Source organism: Peromyscus leucopus, chromosome 8b (assembly GCF_004664715.2).
Source record: "Peromyscus leucopus breed LL Stock chromosome 8b, UCI_PerLeu_2.1, whole genome shotgun sequence".
Taxonomy (NCBI): Eukaryota; Metazoa; Chordata; class Mammalia; order Rodentia; family Cricetidae; genus Peromyscus; species Peromyscus leucopus.
This window is the reverse complement of record NC_051086.1, coordinates 93610654-93629182: the sequence shown is the minus strand read 5'-3', so window position 1 is coordinate 93629182 and position 18529 is coordinate 93610654. Positions and strand designations below refer to the sequence as shown.

Genomic DNA, 18529 nt, shown 5'->3' with positions numbered 1-18529 from the left:
GAAAAAGACTATTTTCACTACAGAATCACAGTCATAATTTGAGCCAGCACAAACTGGTAAAATGGAAGCCAGAGAGGTAAGGAGCTTCTGTGAGGCCCCAAGTTTGAATGTGCTCACCAATTGTTTCTCATTCTACCCCTCTTTTTTTGTTTTCCAGACCTGGGGCTCATACAGTCCAGGCTGGCCTCTTAACTCACCCTTCAGTTTCTGATCCTACTGTTTCCACTTCCCAGGTGCTAGGGTTTCAGGTGTACATTGCCACACACAATTTCTAGCAGGTTATTTTTTAAAAAAAATATATTTATTTATTTATTTAGAGACCCTGTCTCACTATGTAACCCTGACTAGTCTGGAACTCACAGAGATCCACCTGCCTCTGCCTCCCGAGTGCTGGGATTAAAAGTGTGGGTTACTATGACTGGCCTTTAGTGCTGTCTTTACTTTCCAAGAAAGATAACTACACAGCTGGGCATAGTGGGATTAAAGACCATAAAATGCTGGTCTTTAATTCCGGCACTCGGAAGGCAGAGGCAGGAGGATCTCTGTGAGTTCAAGGCCAGCCTGGTCTACAGAGCACCAGCCAGGTGTACACAGAGAAACCCTGTCTCGGGGGTTGCGGGGGAGGGGGAGATGGTACTAAAATACCAAGGCCTACAGTCTGAAGGACAGCTACCAGTCTTGGTACTGGTAAAGACAAGGAAAACAAAAACCACCAACTGGTTCATTCTGCCTTTCACTCGAGACTCTGGAAGACACAGAGTAATTACCAGTTTTGAATTAACTTTCCCTGGGTGGAAGTTTACAACTGTTGTACAAAGGCCACCCTGGGTATGGAAGAGCATTTGGGTGTTGTGGGGCTGGAAACACTTGTTTTTGATTCCACAAAGCTTTACACTGGTGGTGTGGGTGTCATTGAGACATCTTCCCTCTGTCCCACAGGTGATGGGTAACTATATGCCTGGTCTCCTAGGTCATGCAAAGAATGCCAACCAACTTTGGGAGTGGGTTACTGGCAGGAAAGAGGAATATTAGGATGCTTCCTCCTCACCCCTGCCTCTTCCCCAGTCCTCTGGTTAGATCCCATTGCTCTGTTGCCCTGGTAACCGGCTCAGCAAGAAGAAACTCAAGCTCAGCAAAGCCCTCAGGTTCTCTCTGCCCTCCCAGCCTGCTTCTCTGTGGGCAGAAATAATGGGAGTGGGAGGGGCAGATACATTACTGCCTTGGGTAGCCCTGTCCAATACCTTTTTAGAAGCCCATGGGTTGGACAGGCTCAGTTAAGCTTGTTGGCCTCCCTATCAATCCCCCCCCACCCCACACACTCAGGAGGATCAGTTCATGGACCTACCTTGTAGGTAAAACAAGGATTTTTTTTTGTTTGTTTGTTTTTTCGAGACAGGGTTTCTCTGTGTAGCTTTGCGCCATTCCTGGAGCTCACTTGGTAGCCCAGGCTGGCCTCGAACTCTCAGAGATCCGCCTGGCTCTGCCTCCCAAGTGCTGGGATTAAAGGCATGTGCCACCAACGCCCGGCCAAAACAAGGATTTGCAATTGCAAATACCTCTTACCTGCAGCCTGCTAGGGTTGACCAACTCTAGCTATTTGGGTTTTTTTGGTTGGTGTTTTTTTGTTTTGTTTTTTGTTTGTTTCCTTGAAACAGGGTTTCTCTATAGCTTTGAAGCCTGTCCTGGAACTTACTCTGTAGACCAAGCTGGCCTCCAACTCAGATCCTCCTGTCTCTGGGCTTAAATGTGTGCGCCACCACTGCACCACTGCCCGGCCCAATGCTGGGTGTTTGAATCACCTGGGGAGCTTTCTAAGCTAACAAGCCTTGGGCCTGCCTCAGAGGATCTCATAATTGATCTATGGTGTGACCCAGGCACCAGCAATTCTGAAAAGCTCCTCTGTGGTTCCAGTGTGTAGCCAGAGTGGAAACCACTGATGTTCCAGGAGTACTTAATGCCTCCCTTTCTTCTGATTCAAGGTCTTGAATGGAAGGAAGGGTTTGGAAACCAAGCCTTTAGTTTCTAGAAGTCTCTCAGTCCCTTTTATTTCCAGCCCTCACACCCTTTACACTCCCTAATTTTTCACCCTTCCTAACCGACAATCCCAAATCCTGCCCAGAGAGGAGGTTACCAAGGCAACCGCTTAATCTGGTAACTGGCATGTGCAGAAGAGAAGCCCTCCCCTCTTCCTATTTGGTTCCTAAAAGGTTACCTGGGGAGCTCCGAGCCATTGTAAGCCAGTTTCTACTCTCAACCTTGAGATACCGAGTGTCCGAGTAAGGGAACCCAGGAAGTCAATACTCAAACCTAGCTTCTTAGCCAAAATCAGAGCTATCTTTTTTTTTTTTTCTTTTTTGTTCCCTCTCCAAATCCGCAGATGGGTGTGCAGAGCTTTATTTCTGTGAACACATGCACACATGGAACTGGGTATGCACAGACAGCAACACAAGTGTCGTACACACCCCGTCAGTCCCACCACGCCCAGCTATTAGCATTCCTGTCCATCCATGCCTGTCTGGTGCACAGTAAACAGGGTTGGGGGATTGTCCAAGGAGCCCCGACCCACCAGGATCCTGGTGCCACTCCCTCACTGTGTATACCTAGCCTGGATGTGTTCACACTGTGTCTCTGCAGTCTCATCTTCCAATCCAGTGTGCCTTTGGTGGCAGAATGCTCTGGTGTGGCCATCAGGAGTAAGGGCAACATTTCTCCCATTCCATGAACGTTATGTGCTGGGTGACAATAGTTAGCCATTTGGGGACCTACCACCCATCTCCAGTCTTGCTTCCTTTTGCTACTACTACCTGGGCTAAGGTGCCCTGTGCTCTTGGCCTCCTCTTGCTGCCTACTATCTCTTTTCACCCCAATTAGACCTGCCACGACCTGCTGGTCTGCCTGGCTCTTTCCTACCTGCCGGTACCTGCCTTACAGGGCGGCCCTGCACCACCTACTACACCCTATCAGAGAAGGATATGGGTACCGCCCCCAGTGCCAATGCCAGTTCACCCAAGATGCCATCCCAGCCCTTCTCACGGGTGAGAGATAAAGACCACATAACTGTGGGAAAGATGCTATGAGTTCAGCAGTCTTTTAAGCCTTGCCTGTGTACAGGTAGGCGCATCAAGGTGTATGTCAAAGGTCTTCCCTGGTTATTTGAAATGATCGTAAGAGACCCGGGAATCGAGAACCAGGCGCCCTCTCCATTGGTAAATCCTCCCAGCTCCCTCTTTTGCCCTTAGCTTCTGCGACTGTCAGAAGCCAAGTCCGAATTTTCCCTTCGCGGTCAGCACCAGCGCCCAAGTTCAAGCCTCGCGCGGCCGGGTGGGGGCGGGCCTAGGCAGGGTAGGGGTGGGGACTGGATGAGGGGGCGCGGTCTCAATTCTGCCACCTTCCCCGGGGCCAGGAGCGCAGCCGCCGCCGCCGCCGCCGCCGCGTCCTCAGCCTTGCGCTCCGCCCGCTGCCTCTGCCGCCTCAGCCCGGGCCCCGGAGCACTGAGCCGGGGACACCGGCCCCTGCGCCTGCCCGCCCTTCGGCCGCAGCCAGCATGGGGGGCTGCTGAGAGCGAGCTCCTCTCCCCTCTGGCACCTCCCCCGGCCACTGGCCACTGGACTCTGGCCAGCGAGCTTCGGCCACCTCTGGCTGGCAGTCCGGCGCCTGGCACGGCCCTCGGCTCTGCTCCTCCGGCTCTGAGCATCGTGTCCCCGCCCCCCCCGCCCGCGCCTGGGACACCTGGGTCCCCCGGCGGCCCCTAGGAGAGGGGCGGGGGGGGGGGCATGAAGCCACTGGAGAAATTTTTGAAGAAGCAGACGTCGCAGCTGGCCGGGCGAGCGGTGGCAGGAGGTCCCGGCGGGGGTCCGGGTGGCTGCGGAGGGCCTGGCGGGGGTGGCGGCCCTGGCGGGGGCGGCGGTCCGACCGGGGGACCGCGGCCGCTGCAGCGGCGTCAGAGTGTGTCTCGCCTGCTGCTCCCAGCTTTCCTCCGAGAGCCCTCAGCCGAGTCCGGGCTGGAGCCGCCGGCTGAGGAGGAAGGGGGCGAGCCCTTAGGGGTCTCGGAGGAGCCGGGCAGCGGGGGGCCGTGTTGGCTGCAGCTGGAGGAGGTGCCCGAGCCCGGGCCGCTGGGGTGCGGGGTCCCCCTGCGCTCCCCTTCCTCGTACTCCTCAGATGAGCTATCCCCGGGCGAGCCCCTGGCTTCACCTCCCTGGGCCCCCCTGGGCGCCCCCGAGCGGCCAGAGCATCTTCTGAACCGGGTTCTGGAGCGCCTGGCTGGAGGGACTACCAGGGACAGCGGCGCCTCCGGTAAGTCTGCTCATCCCTCCCAGAGCAAGGGGGTGCCCTGGTTTCTTTTCTTGTCCTTAGCACCAGTGTGGGAGCTGAGGGTAACCCCACAGTAATAGAGGGGAAGGGACATGGTAGGCCCACCGACCTTTCTCCTAACATGAGCCTCATCCTCAGGGAAGAAGCCAACCATCCTCTCCTTCAGGCATCCTCCCTCTCCCTTGGACATTTAAGCCAGTCTCCCGTGGCCCCTGATACTACCTACCCCCTCCCATGCTCCCAAATTAGGGCCTGACCCCCTGATGGAAGGAAGCTTTCCAGCTGAGGTTTTACCACCCTCCGGATCGTATACAAGGCCTGAAAACCTTGACAAGATTCCCCTGGCTGTGTAGACGCCCGCAGAGCACAGGCTGGCTCTCTTGGTGGGGCAGTGTGGATAGGCATAGGGCCCAGCTGCCTTTAGGGAAAGTGTCCTCCTTGGGGGTGAATTTGAAGGTCTTTAAGGAAGGCACCAGGAGACTGCAGCATCCAAAAGGATCTGGGCCTCAGCGGCTCCCACCTTTCCTGTCATGCCTCAGCATAAGGCTTCTTTGAAAAATAATAACCACACCCCGAGAGGCTTATTCCCTAAATGATGATGCCATTTCACCTCACTCCACCAGCACCCTATTAAAGGGCTTATGAGGAACTGGGGCCCCACATTACTCGTCAGCACTGAGGTAGAGGACATCAGGGTCTGTAGGTCTAACTAGACACGCCACTGAACCCAAAAGGGTCTCAGGTTTGGGAGCCCAAAGTTGAGACCCTGAAGATGAGGGCGTTACACGTTGCTCTTCATCCTCTGCAAAATGCTCTGTCTTTAGAAGTAGATGTCACTCCCCAATACTCCGTTGGTTTTTTTTTTTCCCCCCTTTTCTTTTCCTGAAGGTCTGGGTCCTCTCTTTTGGCTCAGGCTGCAGTTGCCCTGGGGAGCTGACACCTTTTGGATTTAATTAGAAAAAATATCAGACACACAGAGCTCTCTTAACCATAACTTCCCGCCTACACCGCACACCCTGTGTCTCTATGACACATTCCCCAGGGAGGCTGTGCGTTGGACCAGAGCCTGCTTTGGAAGAGACAGATGCCAAACTGTAGCCTCCGTATCAGCATCTCCCCCACTCTGCCCATGTTCCTTTCCCTTCGCTCTGGTTTTAGCATCCACACTCTAGTGAGATAAAGATAAAGGAAGAATGTCAGGCCACCTTATGCCTGGTCCCCATCCCTGGAGCTGGGCGTGAGGGCCAGAGTGCTTCTCCTTTACTTTCAGAATTCAGCAGGGTAGCTCTCAGAGAGGAAGAGGGAGGTTGACTTTCCTCTTCCGCAGGGGCATGATGCCACGGATTGTTCAGTTTCCCCTGGGTTAAGACTCCCAAATTGTCACCCATAGTCTCTGGTTTGGCAGGCTGAATCCCCAGAGAAACTGGTTTGGGGAATCTACCAGCTTAACCTGCCACTCCAATATTTCCAATATCAGCCACATCCTCGAGCCATTTGGTTTCCTCCCAGGCCTGTAGGAGGAAACCTCTGCTTGTTGAGGGTTCTCCACGCCCGGCCAGAGCCCCTCAGAAGTCTAGGCAGCCCCTTGTGGCCACCAGATTCTACTCTGACACCCTGTTTGCCTCTATATTGTGAAAAGAACTCAGTAATCTAGGTTCTTTTGGCTCGACGCAAGTGCCTCTTAGCTGTGGGCCTCAGTTTCCCATCTGTGACATGAAATCGATGGAAGGAGACAATCTTGTGTTGCCTCTCCTCCTCTCCCTTCCTGGCTGGCACTGGCAGCAGGGCAATTGTCAGAAGCCTTGATTTTGTCCTGGAGCAGTGCCGGGGGCCTGGCCCTAACCTGTCCTGGTGAGGACACCTGGCCCCCACCCTGTACCCTGCCTGTCTGTGTGTGCCAAGCAGCCCTGCCCCACCCCAGGGCTGGCTGCAAGTCAGGGCGACCTTGTACCTGGCTGACTGGCTGAGCCAGGCCCAGACAGGGGTGTGGACGGAGAAGGGTGGTGAGAGGAGCCCCTCCCCCTCTCCTCTTCATCATTAACCCTTCCACCTCCGGGCATCCAGAGGACAAGGGGTGGCAGTCTGTCCCTCTCCTAACTTTAATGGGGCTGGTCCCCACCTGCCCTGTCAAAGCTGTGAGGTAAGGCGTGGTGAGAGGAGGATGGACACACATCTCCACACACCCACACCCTCTGACGATAACCTCTGTGTTTGCCAGTTCTCTGTTTAGGGTCCCTTCTGTGGACTCCTTTTTCCCTAGCAGATCTCAGGCACGGTGGATTATCTGACCAACTTCCCACACACTGAAGAGAAGTGTGCATGGCCTTCAGAGGCAACCCCCCCCCCCCCCCCCCTTCTCTCCAGCTGCCTTGGCAGCTGCCAGCCCCACCCCCGCAGCGGCTGCCCAGAACCTTCATACATGTGTGTGCGCGTGTGCAGAGCATGACAGGGCAGGTGTGGCCGGGGCTCCAGCCTTACTGAAGAGGCAAGAAATGAGGGCGCAGGGTTTCCCGACGGTTCTAGAAGCGCCATCCTGACATCCGCGACACCCATTGATCTCCACAGATATTCTGCTTGATGACATTGTCCTCACCCATTCCCTCTTCCTGCCAACAGAGAAGTTTCTACAAGAGCTACACCAGTAATATCCTTTTATGGAGCTTATAAAAGGGCAGACCAGGAGGGGAGTCATTCCCACCCACAAACTACAGCCCGGTGCCAACTCTCCCTGAGGAGATACAGCTCTTCATCTCACCAGCTGTGTGACCTGGGGCAGATCACCTCACACCCTGGAGCTTCAGTTTGCTCCAGTCAGTAAAGTGGAGATCAATAGTTGCTCTGCTCCAGGCTGCTCTGAGAATCAGCCTTGCCACAGGTGTGGGAGTGCTCTGGGGAGACCTATACAAGTGGAAGGTGCAGGCTGGGCGGTGGTGATAGGCACCTGTAATCTCAGTCTTCAGGAGGCAGAGGCAGGCAGATCTCTGTGAGTTCCAGGCCAGCCTGGTCTACAGAGCGAGTTCTAGGACAGCCAGAGCTACACAGAGAAACCCTGTCTCAAAAATCCAACAACAACAACAATAATAATAATAATATCTTGCTCTAAACGCAGGGTTTGATACCAGCATTAGGTCATGGCTGTGCTTCAGTGGGGTCAGCTAGGGATGAGCCACTGCCGGCCTGTTGGTTGGGTCTCTTGGTAGCATACAGCATTCACTTGTTTGTTTTGTTTTTAGAGACGGGTCTCACTGTGTAATTCTGGGTAGTTTAGACTTTTGTTGTTGTTCTGAGACAGCGTTTCTCTGCGTATCCCTAGCTATCCTGAAACTCTCTCTGTAGACCAGGCTGGCCTCAAACTCATAGAAATCCACCTGCCTCTACCTCCTGAGTGCTGAGACTAAGGGGGTGTGACACCACGCCCAGCCAGTTTGGAACTTCTAATGTAGCTCAGGCTATCATTAACCTGTGGTGGTCCTCTTGCCTCCACCTCCTGAATGCTGGGATTACAGGACTGTACCACTATGCCTGGTTTCTTGGAATTATTTTAGAATCTGATTGTACCTGTCAAGCCCTTGAGTAGAATGTCTGGCTCTCTTAGAACAATCAGGCCTCACCATGAGGTAAGGTCAGGTTTGTGGGTTGGCCGGAGATTAGATGGGTCCTGGCAATATTCTTACGTGAACCTCTTTAACAGGCAAGAGCTGAATGTGGTCAAGCCGAAGCCCTCACTCTTTGTACTCTCAGCAAAACCATGGCTGGTATGAGTAAAACTCTTGGTTCCAAGGCCCTGAAAACCTTTCCTCTGGTACCCAAGCCCAGAATATGTGGGGCAGTTTGTGTTTCCCAATTTCCTTGGCTCTCCAGAACTTTTACTTAACTTAGGGGTCAGCTTTGTTCAGTCAAGGGATGTGGAGGGTCCAGAGGGGCTGGGCCGGAAGCAAGCCTGTCTAGCTCTGCTCCTCCATTTCTTGGATACCTACCAAGGACTGTTACAAGAGGAAGAAGGGGCCGGCCACATTATCAAGGTGGGCCTGGGAAGGGAAAGGTGTATGAGCTGGCTCTCAGCTCTGGAAGGGGGCCCTTTGAAGGATTCACACTCTGCAAGTTGGGCATCTGGAGCAAAAGATGCCAGTGGGCTTTGGTCCATGTGATTCCTGAGTGCTTGAGACACGGAGGCCCTGCCTCAGCCCTCGCAGTGAGTGGTCCTTAGGATCAGACATCTACCTTCATCTCATCTGTTACACTCTCCCTAGGAACTGTATCTGCTGATTATGAAGGATGAGTCCCTTTACCAAGACCTCGAGAGGACACTCTGAGGCTGCACCAGCTGGTGGAGACAGTGGAGCTAAAGTGAGGGGGAGGGGTTCCCCGAATTCCTGTATTATAGGAGCTGCCTCTGGTCTTGTGGCTTCAACATATGAGTTTGTCTGCTTGCTTGCTTCTCGAGATATTTATTTATTTTTATCATTTTGCCTGCATGTGTATCCGTGTATCACCTGCATGCTTGGGTGTGCTGAGGTCAGAAGAGGGTATGGGGTCCCCAGGAACTTGAGTCACAGACAGCTGTGGATGCTGGGAACAGAGATGGGTCCTCTGCAAGAGCAGCCAGTGCTCTAAACCACTGAGCCATCTCTCCAGTCCCTTCAACTCTTCAATATAGTTTCTTTCAGCTTCTTTCCTTTACTGGAGAGTAGTAACACAGAACCACAGAACCCTGTTTCTAACCCAGTCTTTTTTTGGGGGGGGCGGGGAGGGCTAAGCAACATGTCTTATTATATAGCTCAAGCTAACCCCCAACTTACTGTGTGGCCCAAGATGGCTTCTACCAGTAATCCTCCTGTCTCAGATTCCCAAGTAGACCTGTGCCACCAGGCCCAGGTCCAGGCTTTTTTAGTTTTTGGTCCATTTTTCCATCTTTTTGTCTATTAATATGGTAGTGTTCTGGCAGATATTTAACAACCTGTGCTTTATGAGAAACAGCCCTGGCTGATCGCTCTGATTCTCATAGCGTAAATTCTCTTAGCAAGTTATCAACAAGGTCTCACTGACTGTTGAGCTGGGATGAGATCTGCAGTAGTGGTTACATAATGTTTCCACCACATTGTTACATATGCGTAAAAAAGACCGAGCATAAGCAATACCAAACAGCAAAAAAGAACTTAGAAAACTACCATTTCTTTCTTTTTTTCTTATTTATTTACTTTTGAGACAGAGTCCTTGAAACCTGAAGCAATCTTTCTGTATTTGCCTCCAAGATGGGATTATGGATTTGTGCCATGCTGCCTGGCTTGAAACTGTCTTTTTCACAGTAATTTATTTGACCTCAAGTTTGCAAAATGTGTGTGTATGAATGAACACACACATATTTAATAACTGTCCTTAGAAAGTACACTTTTAATCTCAGCACCTGAGAGGGCAGAGGCAGGCAGTCTCTATGAGTTCAAGATCAGCCTGGTCTACAGAGCTAGTTCCAGGACAGCTAAAGCTACACAAAGAAGCCCTGTCCTGAAAAAAAAAAATCAGTTAGCAGGGACTGCAGAGAGAACCTAATGGTTAAGAGCACTTGTTGCTCTTCCAGAGGATCCAGGTTGGATTCCCAGCACCCACATGGCCACTAACAACCATCTGTAACTCCAGTTCCAGAGGATCTGATGCCCTCTTCTGACCTCCAAATGTAGTGCTTGCACGTGGTGCACTTGCGGGCAAAACATCCATACACGTTCAAAATACAAATAAATCTTACAAAAAACAACCATATCTATCAGTTAGGCGTGGTGGCACCTCCCTGTAATCCTAGGTATTCGGGAGGCTTAAGCAGAAGAATCGTCAATTCCAGGCCAGCTTGGACAACTTAGTGAGACCATGTCTCAAATTAAAAAAAATAATAATAATAAGGGCTTGGGATGTAGCTCAGTGGTGGGCTGCTTGTCTAATCTGTGTAAGGTCCAGAGTTCAACCCTCGCTGTTACCTAAACAAACAGTTGGCAGAATTCCCCCAAATTGACCTCACTAGCTTCAGGACAGGAGTACATCTTGTTTTCTCCTCTGCATTCCTGGTGCTACAAGGTTCATTAACTCGCACCTAACTGTTGCCACAGCCTGCACAGGACTCCAGCTCCTGGCCTTGCATCTTCTCCCTTCTCTCTTCTGACACCGAAGATGTTTTCCAGACTTCCACAAACGATGCCTCCACCCTCCTGTTCCCAAAGCATCCGTGTTCCCTAACATCTCCAAGTTAAATGCCCCAGCACAGCATCAGCACCCCTTCCCTTCCCGCCATCTGCTGATCTTTCCCATCTCCCCTCGTACATCCCTCTTCACCTGTTACTCTGGCAACTTTTGTGCGTTTCCTACTTGTTCTTCCCGTGATCGTTTACGGCCCGGGGTCAAGGGCCATCTCTTCCATGGAAACATCTCAGATTCCCCCTTCAGGAAGAGTTTCCGTCCTCCCCCACACCACATCGCCCTCCGGTACCTTTATCATCTCATCCAACACTTCCTGGCTGGTGTTAGAAGTAGCTGCATACACGTCTGTCTCCTTCCCAGACTGTGAAGTCCTTTTCGGCAAAATTCAGACATCTCATGTCTTACTACCTATCATGTGCCAAGAAGTGTGCTAGATCCTGAAGGGTGAAAAACACTCCACATAAACTGATCCCGTTCCTCAAAACCTGTCAATCTTGTAGAAAAGATGACACGAACCTAAACGACATGGTTCCATTGTTTTATAGCATTTGAGACAAGAGAGTGACCTTGACTCCTGGATGAGTGGCCTATGGAGGAGCCACTGAAAGAGGTGGCATTTGATTTGGGTCACTTGGACAGTTGTCCTATGCTGATCATTGTCCTATCTCTGCTTAATGTTCCTGCCTGGTGCTCCATATGCCTGGCAGGGCTTGCTGATGCCTGGCTGTGTTCATGCCAGGATTCCAGAGGAGAGCCAGCCACCCAGCAAGCAGGTTAAACCACTCTTCCGCCACTTCCGCCGGATAGACTCCTGTCTGCAGACCCGGGTGGCTTTCCGGGGCTCTGATGAGAGTGAGTATGGCCATTAGGAAAAGCATCATTTCTGGGGTGGCTCAGGGAGGTGGATGGGGTCCCTGAGCCTTCTGCACCTTCAATGGAGTCCCCTCAGCCCCTTTCACAGAACCCTTCCTGTCTTTGCGCAGTCTTCTGCAGGGTCTACATGCCTGACCACTCTTACGTGACCATCCGCAGCCGCCTCTCAGCATCCGTGCAGGACATCCTGGGCTCTGTGACAGAGAAGCTGCAGTACTCGGAAGAGCCCACAGAGCGTGAGGATGCCCTCATCCTGGTAGCTGTTGCCTCCTCTGGAGGTGAGGGTCAGCACATCAGGCAGGGGTAAACGCGAAGTCCTAGATCCTTGATGCTCAGATGTGTCATGGTGGGTCCAGCCTTGGTGCGTGCGTCACCTAGGAGACCCTCCCCCATACCTACAGAATTAGATCTACATTTGGACCAGACCCGGTCCCCTCCCACCCAGGGGATCCCTATGCACATTTAAATTGGGGACACACTGGTTCAGAATCATTGGGTTCTGTCCTGGGTACTACCTAATACGCACCTGGAGATTGTATTCTGGTCCTTCACACACAACTCTCCCCAGCATCCTGTATGCTCCTTTTTTTTTTTTTTTTTAAAGGCTGAAGATAGAGGGTAGGTTCTAATCCTGTGGGGAGGCAGAGAGCCAGCAATGTAGCATAGCTTGTGTGTGTGTGTGTGTGTGTGTGTGTGTGTGTGTGTGTGTGTGTATTGTATAAAACCTCAGGCTGGTCTGGAATTTACAGTCTTTCCTGCTTCGGCCTCCCAGGTGCCAGGACTTCAGGCATGCTCCATCATGCTAATCTTTGCCTTGTTTTCCATAAAGAAAAAGTTACTCCAGCCTGTCCAATGTCATAGAGATGAAAGAGAGACAGGCTGCATATGGGGTGGAGTCTATAAATGCAGGAGAGAACCTTTGACAAATTTCATATGAATATGGTATAAGCTGGTGGTGATAAGAATCCCATAATCTAGGACGTGTCAGCATAGTGTTATGGGTTTCTGGCTGGGAAGGGTGATGGTGGCTCAGGTATGCATGTGAGAGATGTAGGTGGCCCAAGCTGAACAGCCTGTTCCTCTGCAGAGAAGGTCCTCCTCCAGCCAACAGAAGACTGTGTGTTCACCACCCTGGGCATCAACAGCCACCTGTTTGCCTGTACCCGGGACAGCTATGAGGCTCTAGTAAGAATTCCTTCACCTGTCTTGGCTGGTAACAAGAGCTGGGGGGAGGGGCTGCTGAGAGCACCCTACCACAGGGAGCCAAGTTCCTCTGACCCCACCTGCCACCAGGTACCCCTTCCTGAGGAGATCCAGGTCTCGCCTGGAGACACAGAGATCCACCGGGTGGAACCTGAAGATGTTGCCAACCATCTTACTGCCTTCCACTGGGAGCTGTTCCGATGTGTGCATGAGGTGAGTCTGAGGCTTGTGCTGGACAGGGGTGGGTGGGGTGGGGGGCACGGGCCGTGCAGCAGACAGTCCTAGTCCTAGCCTCGAAGGCTCCCTTGCAACACACACGTGGGCAGTGCACAAGTATAACCTCTGTAGGCCTCTGTCCCTCATCCGGGAAAACAGTAGAGAGCCTCTCCAGCAGCCTGTTTCGGGTGCTGCCCACATAGACTCTGAATTGGAATTCCTATCAGGAGTCATAAAGATGTTTGCTGTCGAGCTGAGGGTGTGACTCAGTTGGTGGAGTACTTGCCTCGCACACACGAACCCCTGGGCCTGGCCCTTGCCATGAATAAATCAGGTGTGGTGGTGGATGCCTGTAGTCTCAGCACTTGGGAAGAGGAGGCAGAAGAATCCACATTATCCTGGGCTACGTGATGAGTTGGAGATACAGGAAACCCCATATCAAAACAAAAAAAGTGTGTGTGTGGGGCTCTGGAGAGATGGCTCAACGGTTAAAAGAACAGACTCCTCTCCCAGAGGACCCAGGTTCAAATCCCAGCACCCACATGGAAGCTAACAACTGTCTGTAACTCCAATATCTGACACAGACATACATGCAGGCAAAACACCAATGCACATGAATAAAAGTAAGTAAATTCAAACAAACAAACAAAAAAATGAGGCCTAAGAATTGGCTTAGAGGTTAAGAGTGCTTGCTGTTCTTCCAGAGGGCCAGAGTTGAGTCCTGGCCCCATCATAGCCAGTGACTTACAACCACCTGTAACTCCAGCTTCCGGGGCTCTGATGCCCATTCATGGCCTTTACACAAATGTGCACATAGATACACACACACACACACACACACACACACACACACACACACACACACAAATAAATATTAAAGTCTTAATTTTTTTGTTTGTTTGTTTTTGAAACAGAGTCTCAGTGTATAGCCCTGGCTGTCCTGGAACTCACTCTGTAGACCAGGCTGGCCTCAAACTCACAGAGATTCGCCTGCTTCTGCCTCTTGAGTGCTGAGATTAAATGTATGCACCATCACACCTGGCAAATTTATTTTAAGATTTATTTTATTTTTAATTGTGAGTGTATATGTGTATGTGTGTGCATGCATACATGCACACATGTGATGCAGGTACCCACAGAGGCGAGACATCAGATCCCCCTGGAGTTAGAGTTACAGACAGTTGTGAACCTCCTTTTGTGGGTGCTGGGAACCAAATTTAGGTTTTCTGGACGATCAGTACACATTTTAACCACTGAGCAATATCTCCAGTCCCCCAAATAAAATCTTTTCTAAAATATTGTTATTTATTCACGAGTACTTGTATATTTCTGTGTATGGGGTCATAGAAGTGTCAGATTCCCTGGAGTGACAGGCAGTTGTAAGCTGCCTGATGTGGGTGCTGGGAATTGAACTTGGGTCCTCTGCAAGATCAATATGTGATCTTGGGGCTGGAGAGATGGCTTAGGGGTTAGGAGCACTGGCTGCTCTTCCAGAGGACCTGGGTTCAATTCCAGCACCCACATGGCAGCTCACAACTGTCTGTGACTCCAGTTCCAGGGGATCTGACACCTTCATACCAATGCACATAAAGTTAAATAAGTTATTAAAAAAAATATGTGATCTTAACCACTGAGCCATCTCTCCAGCCTCTAAAATAAAATCTTAGAAAGAAAGATAGAAAGATAAAAGGCAGTGATAAGTGTCTCCCACAGGGAAAATAACAGATTTCAGCCAGTGCATAGTCGCTCCACGCTCACTAGGTGGAGAACACTGTTCACATTAGTTGTCTCCGTTATGTCCTCTCCTGTCCCTGTTTTTCTATTTTCATACCCACTCGCTCCTGTCTTTCCTTCTCCATGTGCTCTGTGCGGCCATCTTCCCACCCACATTCCCGTTGCCCTGGCCTCTCCGCTCTGCCCCGGGGTTGCAGCTGGAGTTCGTGGACTACGTGTTCCACGGGGAGCGTGGTCGCCGGGAGACCGCCAACCTGGAGCTGCTGCTGCAGCGCTGCAGCGAGGTCACTCACTGGGTGGCCACGGAGGTGCTGCTCTGTGAGGCCCCGGGCAAGCGGGTCCAGCTGCTCAAGAAGTTCATCAAGATCGCCGCCATGTGAGTGCTGCTGCTGGAGGCCGGGAAGGGAAGGTCGCAGTTCCCTGATGCGCCCTACCCTCGCCGCCCCCCCTCACCTCGCCTCCCCCTTCTACACAGCTGCAAGCAGAACCAGGACCTCCTGTCCTTCTACGCTGTGGTTATGGGACTGGATAATGCTGCCGTCAGCCGCCTGCGGCTCACCTGGGAGGTGAGGCGACCTCTCCCTTCTCTCCCCACAGTGCCAGACTCATCACCCCACCTCAGGATCTGTGTGCCCCTGCTGCTGCTGCTGCTGCTGCTGCTGCTGCTGCTGCTCCTCTGTGGGGAAATCTTTGTGCCAAGGGGAAGCAGATGCCCTCTTCTGGCCTCTGCTTCTCAGGGCATAGAGCTTTGCTCATCACGTCTTTGCAGATTAGTAAAAAGCTAGACTCCCAGCCGAAGTGCCCTTGCTGTGAGTCTGCTGAGTCTCAGCCAGCTCTCACTGGGAGCGCTTTGGTGCATGGTGCCTGCACGGGCAGAGGTCTTACTGTGTCCAGAATAATTTGTTCCTCAGGCAGTTTTAGGCTCCCTGATTTACCCTTAGGACTGATTCTATGTCCTCACCTGCTAGCGTCTCCTTCCCCTGAAAGACATGTAAGCCCATAACCCCTAAGGAAGACTAATCACATGCTTCCATGAAACTCAAGAAGCTCCACACTGACATTTCTTTTTTTCTTCCTTCGAACGCTCTGCAGAAACTGCCAGGGAAATTCAAGAACCTCTTCCGCAAATTTGAGAACTTGACGGTGAGTGGGATTGGCTTTCATCAGCCCCTAGAGAATGGGAAACATCTTTGGGGTGCCGGGGGCCCATCTGTTTCTGCTCCTTCTGTGAAATGCTAGGACCCCTGCCGGAACCATAAAAGCTACAGAGAAATCATCTCCAAAATGAAGCCCCCTGTGATTCCCTTCGTGCCCCTGATCCTCAAAGGTCAGTCCCTCCCATGCTGTGTTTTTCCTACCCACAATCCCTTCTCCCACACCCTAAGCCTGGCGCTGAGCCCCCTCTCAATTCAGCTGTGAGTGCCTACTTGCAGAGAAGGCCCCCACCCCCAAGCTGCATGTGTCTCGGAGGGTGGCATGGGTTCCCTCTGCCGACTCAGTCCTCATGTAGCTGTCTTTCTGTTCCCTAGACCTAACCTTCCTGCATGAGGGGAGTAAGACCCTTGTGGATGGTTTGGTGAACATTGAGAAGCTGGTGAGTGGTACTGCCAGCCCCTGTCCTGGGAGTGAGGGGCTGTACCCATCCTCTCCCTCTCTCCTGTCACTTCCTCAAAATAGCAGCCTTCCTCTCTGGTGCCCAGCTTGCCTAACAGACTCCAGACTGTCTCTCTGGTGGCGTCACTGTGGCAACCCACCCACCAGAGGCAAAGCTGACAGGCAGTTTGGGGGCAACTCTACCTCCCTCTCTTGGCACCTTGCTATTACCCACCCTCTGGCCCTTCAGAGGGCCCCATCACCGGAGCCTGGAGATGGGAGAACTGACTAACTCAGTCGAGAATGAAGGGGGAGGCAGCTGTCTGTGCCCGTTCCAGGGCTAATTCCTTGTCATCTCCCAGCATTCCGTGGCTGAGAAGGTGAGGACAATCCGAAAATACCGGAGCCGGCCCCTCTGTGAGTACCCGGGACTCAGTGAGCTGGCTTCCCAGTAGAACTGTGGAAGCGGAGGGATTGGGGGAACCCCATGCTCCATGAGTGTATGTTTTGTCACACTGCTCAGTTCTTCTTTCTTTCCTTGGGCTTCCTGCCGATGGCTGTCCCCATTCACACCCCTTCGCCCTGCCCTGCCCTGCCCGGCATGCATATAGGGGATAAAAGGAAGCTGAGAGCTGACCGCCTTTCCCTCTCTGCACCCCAGGCCTGGACATGGAGGCCTCCCCACATCACCTGCAGACCAAGGCCTATGTGCGCCAGTTCCAGGTCATCGACAACCAGAACCTCCTCTTTGAGCTCTCCTACAAGTTGGAGGCTAATAGTCAGTGAGAGTTTAGGGGCCCAGCTGCCCCCACCTAGGTCCTTGGCACCTGGCACTCAAGCACTTTGCATGATGCCCTCAGCCACCCACATCGGCCATCTTTCCCCTGGAGCCTCTTCCTATGCTACAAGGAGGATTGGGTTGACCTACCAGAATGCATCAGCGTGTCTGTCCGTCCTGCTGCGGCCCTCTTACCATGCTCCTCCACACTCTTGGTTTCTGACCTCCCCCAGTGAGGTCTGTTCCAGAGATGGAGCTTCCAGACCGGAGCAGGAAGGAAGCACCCCGTCCCGGATCGCAGCTGTGGTACCTACCGGAGGCATTGGAAGTCTTCTTCCCCGCCACCTGTTCACTTCCCCCTCATCGGGGCTGAGATCCCCGATATACACCCCCGAGACTGTGTGTGTGTGTGTGTGTGTGTGTGTGTGTGTGTGATTTACAGGTCCCCTCTTAGGGAGCAAGAGTGCATCTGATAAGGTAGGGAGAGTATCACAAGTGGGTTTTGTTGTTGTTGTTTGGTTGTTTTTGGTTTTTTTTGCTTTTGTTTTTTGAGGATCCCTTCTGTTTGGTGCTACCCTTGTCAACTCTCCCTCCCTCCCTCCCTCTCTTCCTCCCTCCCTCCCTGCCCAGACTCCACCTGCTGTCCTTCCTACATGTGAAAGCTGTGGGCCAACCTGTTCCTGAAGGCAGGCAGTATCAGAAGGCCAGAGAGTTAGTACCCATTAGCCCCTGTAAATCCCACCCCCAAGCTTCCCCAAGATCTCTGGGTATGTGACGGTGAGAGGCATCAAGATGCTCAGGGAAACACAGGACCCTGCCTCTCTGCCCGGCAGTGGGTAGAATGCAGTGGTATCGGGAGTTAGGGGCCCCTGTTCCCCATACCTCTCTGCCTTTGGGGGTGTCTCACTGCTACCGGGGGGCGTTGTCATCCTTCTTCTGGCTCTGTGTCTGCCGCCAACCACACAGTCTGGCCATCTGTCTTCACCCCCACCCTGCCCTTTGTCTTTCTATAGACTCAGGGTGGACCCAGTACCTAGGGCAGCTAGCGCCTCCCTGAGTGGGGAGGAAAGGCAGCAGCGGTTATAAAGAAGAAGCTGGGCTCCGGCAAGGCTTTGTTACCTCTCCAGCACCCTTCCCTCTCCCATCACGGGCTCCAGGGCTGAGGGGTTGCAGGGGCTCTTGGCAGCTACTGGGTGGGGCTCCCTGGCACAGCCTCACCCTCCTTCCTGGCCCTTCTGAAGAGGTAACGGGGGCCGTGGCAGCAGCGAAATCAGCTGCAGCTCCTGCTCTGGGAGTGGATATATTTTTTACCCAAAGCTCTGGAATTGTACATTTATTTTTTAAAACCCAAAGAGGGAAAGAACCTTGTATCATATGTAAACATTGTATTATAGGTTATGTTGTACAGTCCCTTTTATACAGCAGTTCCTGTCGAAATATCCACAGATATGCCATACCACTCGCCCTGGCTCCTAGTGGTGATGGTGACCCCCCAGCCCATAATGGTGATGGTAACCATACCTCCCCATCCTCTGCTTCTTCCACCCAACTGCTGGCTGCTCCCCCTGCAGCCCAGGCTTCCTGCTCTTCTCCAGTAACCCCTCATACCCGCCTTCTCTAGTTCCCTAGCCTCCAAGA

General features: G+C 52.5%; 1 protein-coding gene across 1 annotated transcript; it reads left to right on the top strand.

The window, feature by feature from the left end:
• The first annotated feature begins 3748 nt into the window (after nt 1-3748).
• On the top strand, nt 3749-16986 carry Rapgefl1 (Rap guanine nucleotide exchange factor like 1). The gene is given in 16 exon segments (XM_028889476.2): nt 3749-4293; nt 6877-6955; nt 8198-8333; nt 8562-8604; nt 8607-8658; nt 11234-11346; nt 11478-11645; nt 12455-12552; nt 12661-12783; nt 14718-14896; nt 14996-15086; nt 15613-15663; nt 15760-15847; nt 16050-16114; nt 16476-16530; nt 16775-16986. Coding segments are annotated over 16 exon segments (1986 nt in total). The 5' UTR covers nt 3749-3773; the 3' UTR covers nt 16900-16986.
• The last annotated feature ends 1543 nt before the right edge of the window (nt 16987-18529 follow it).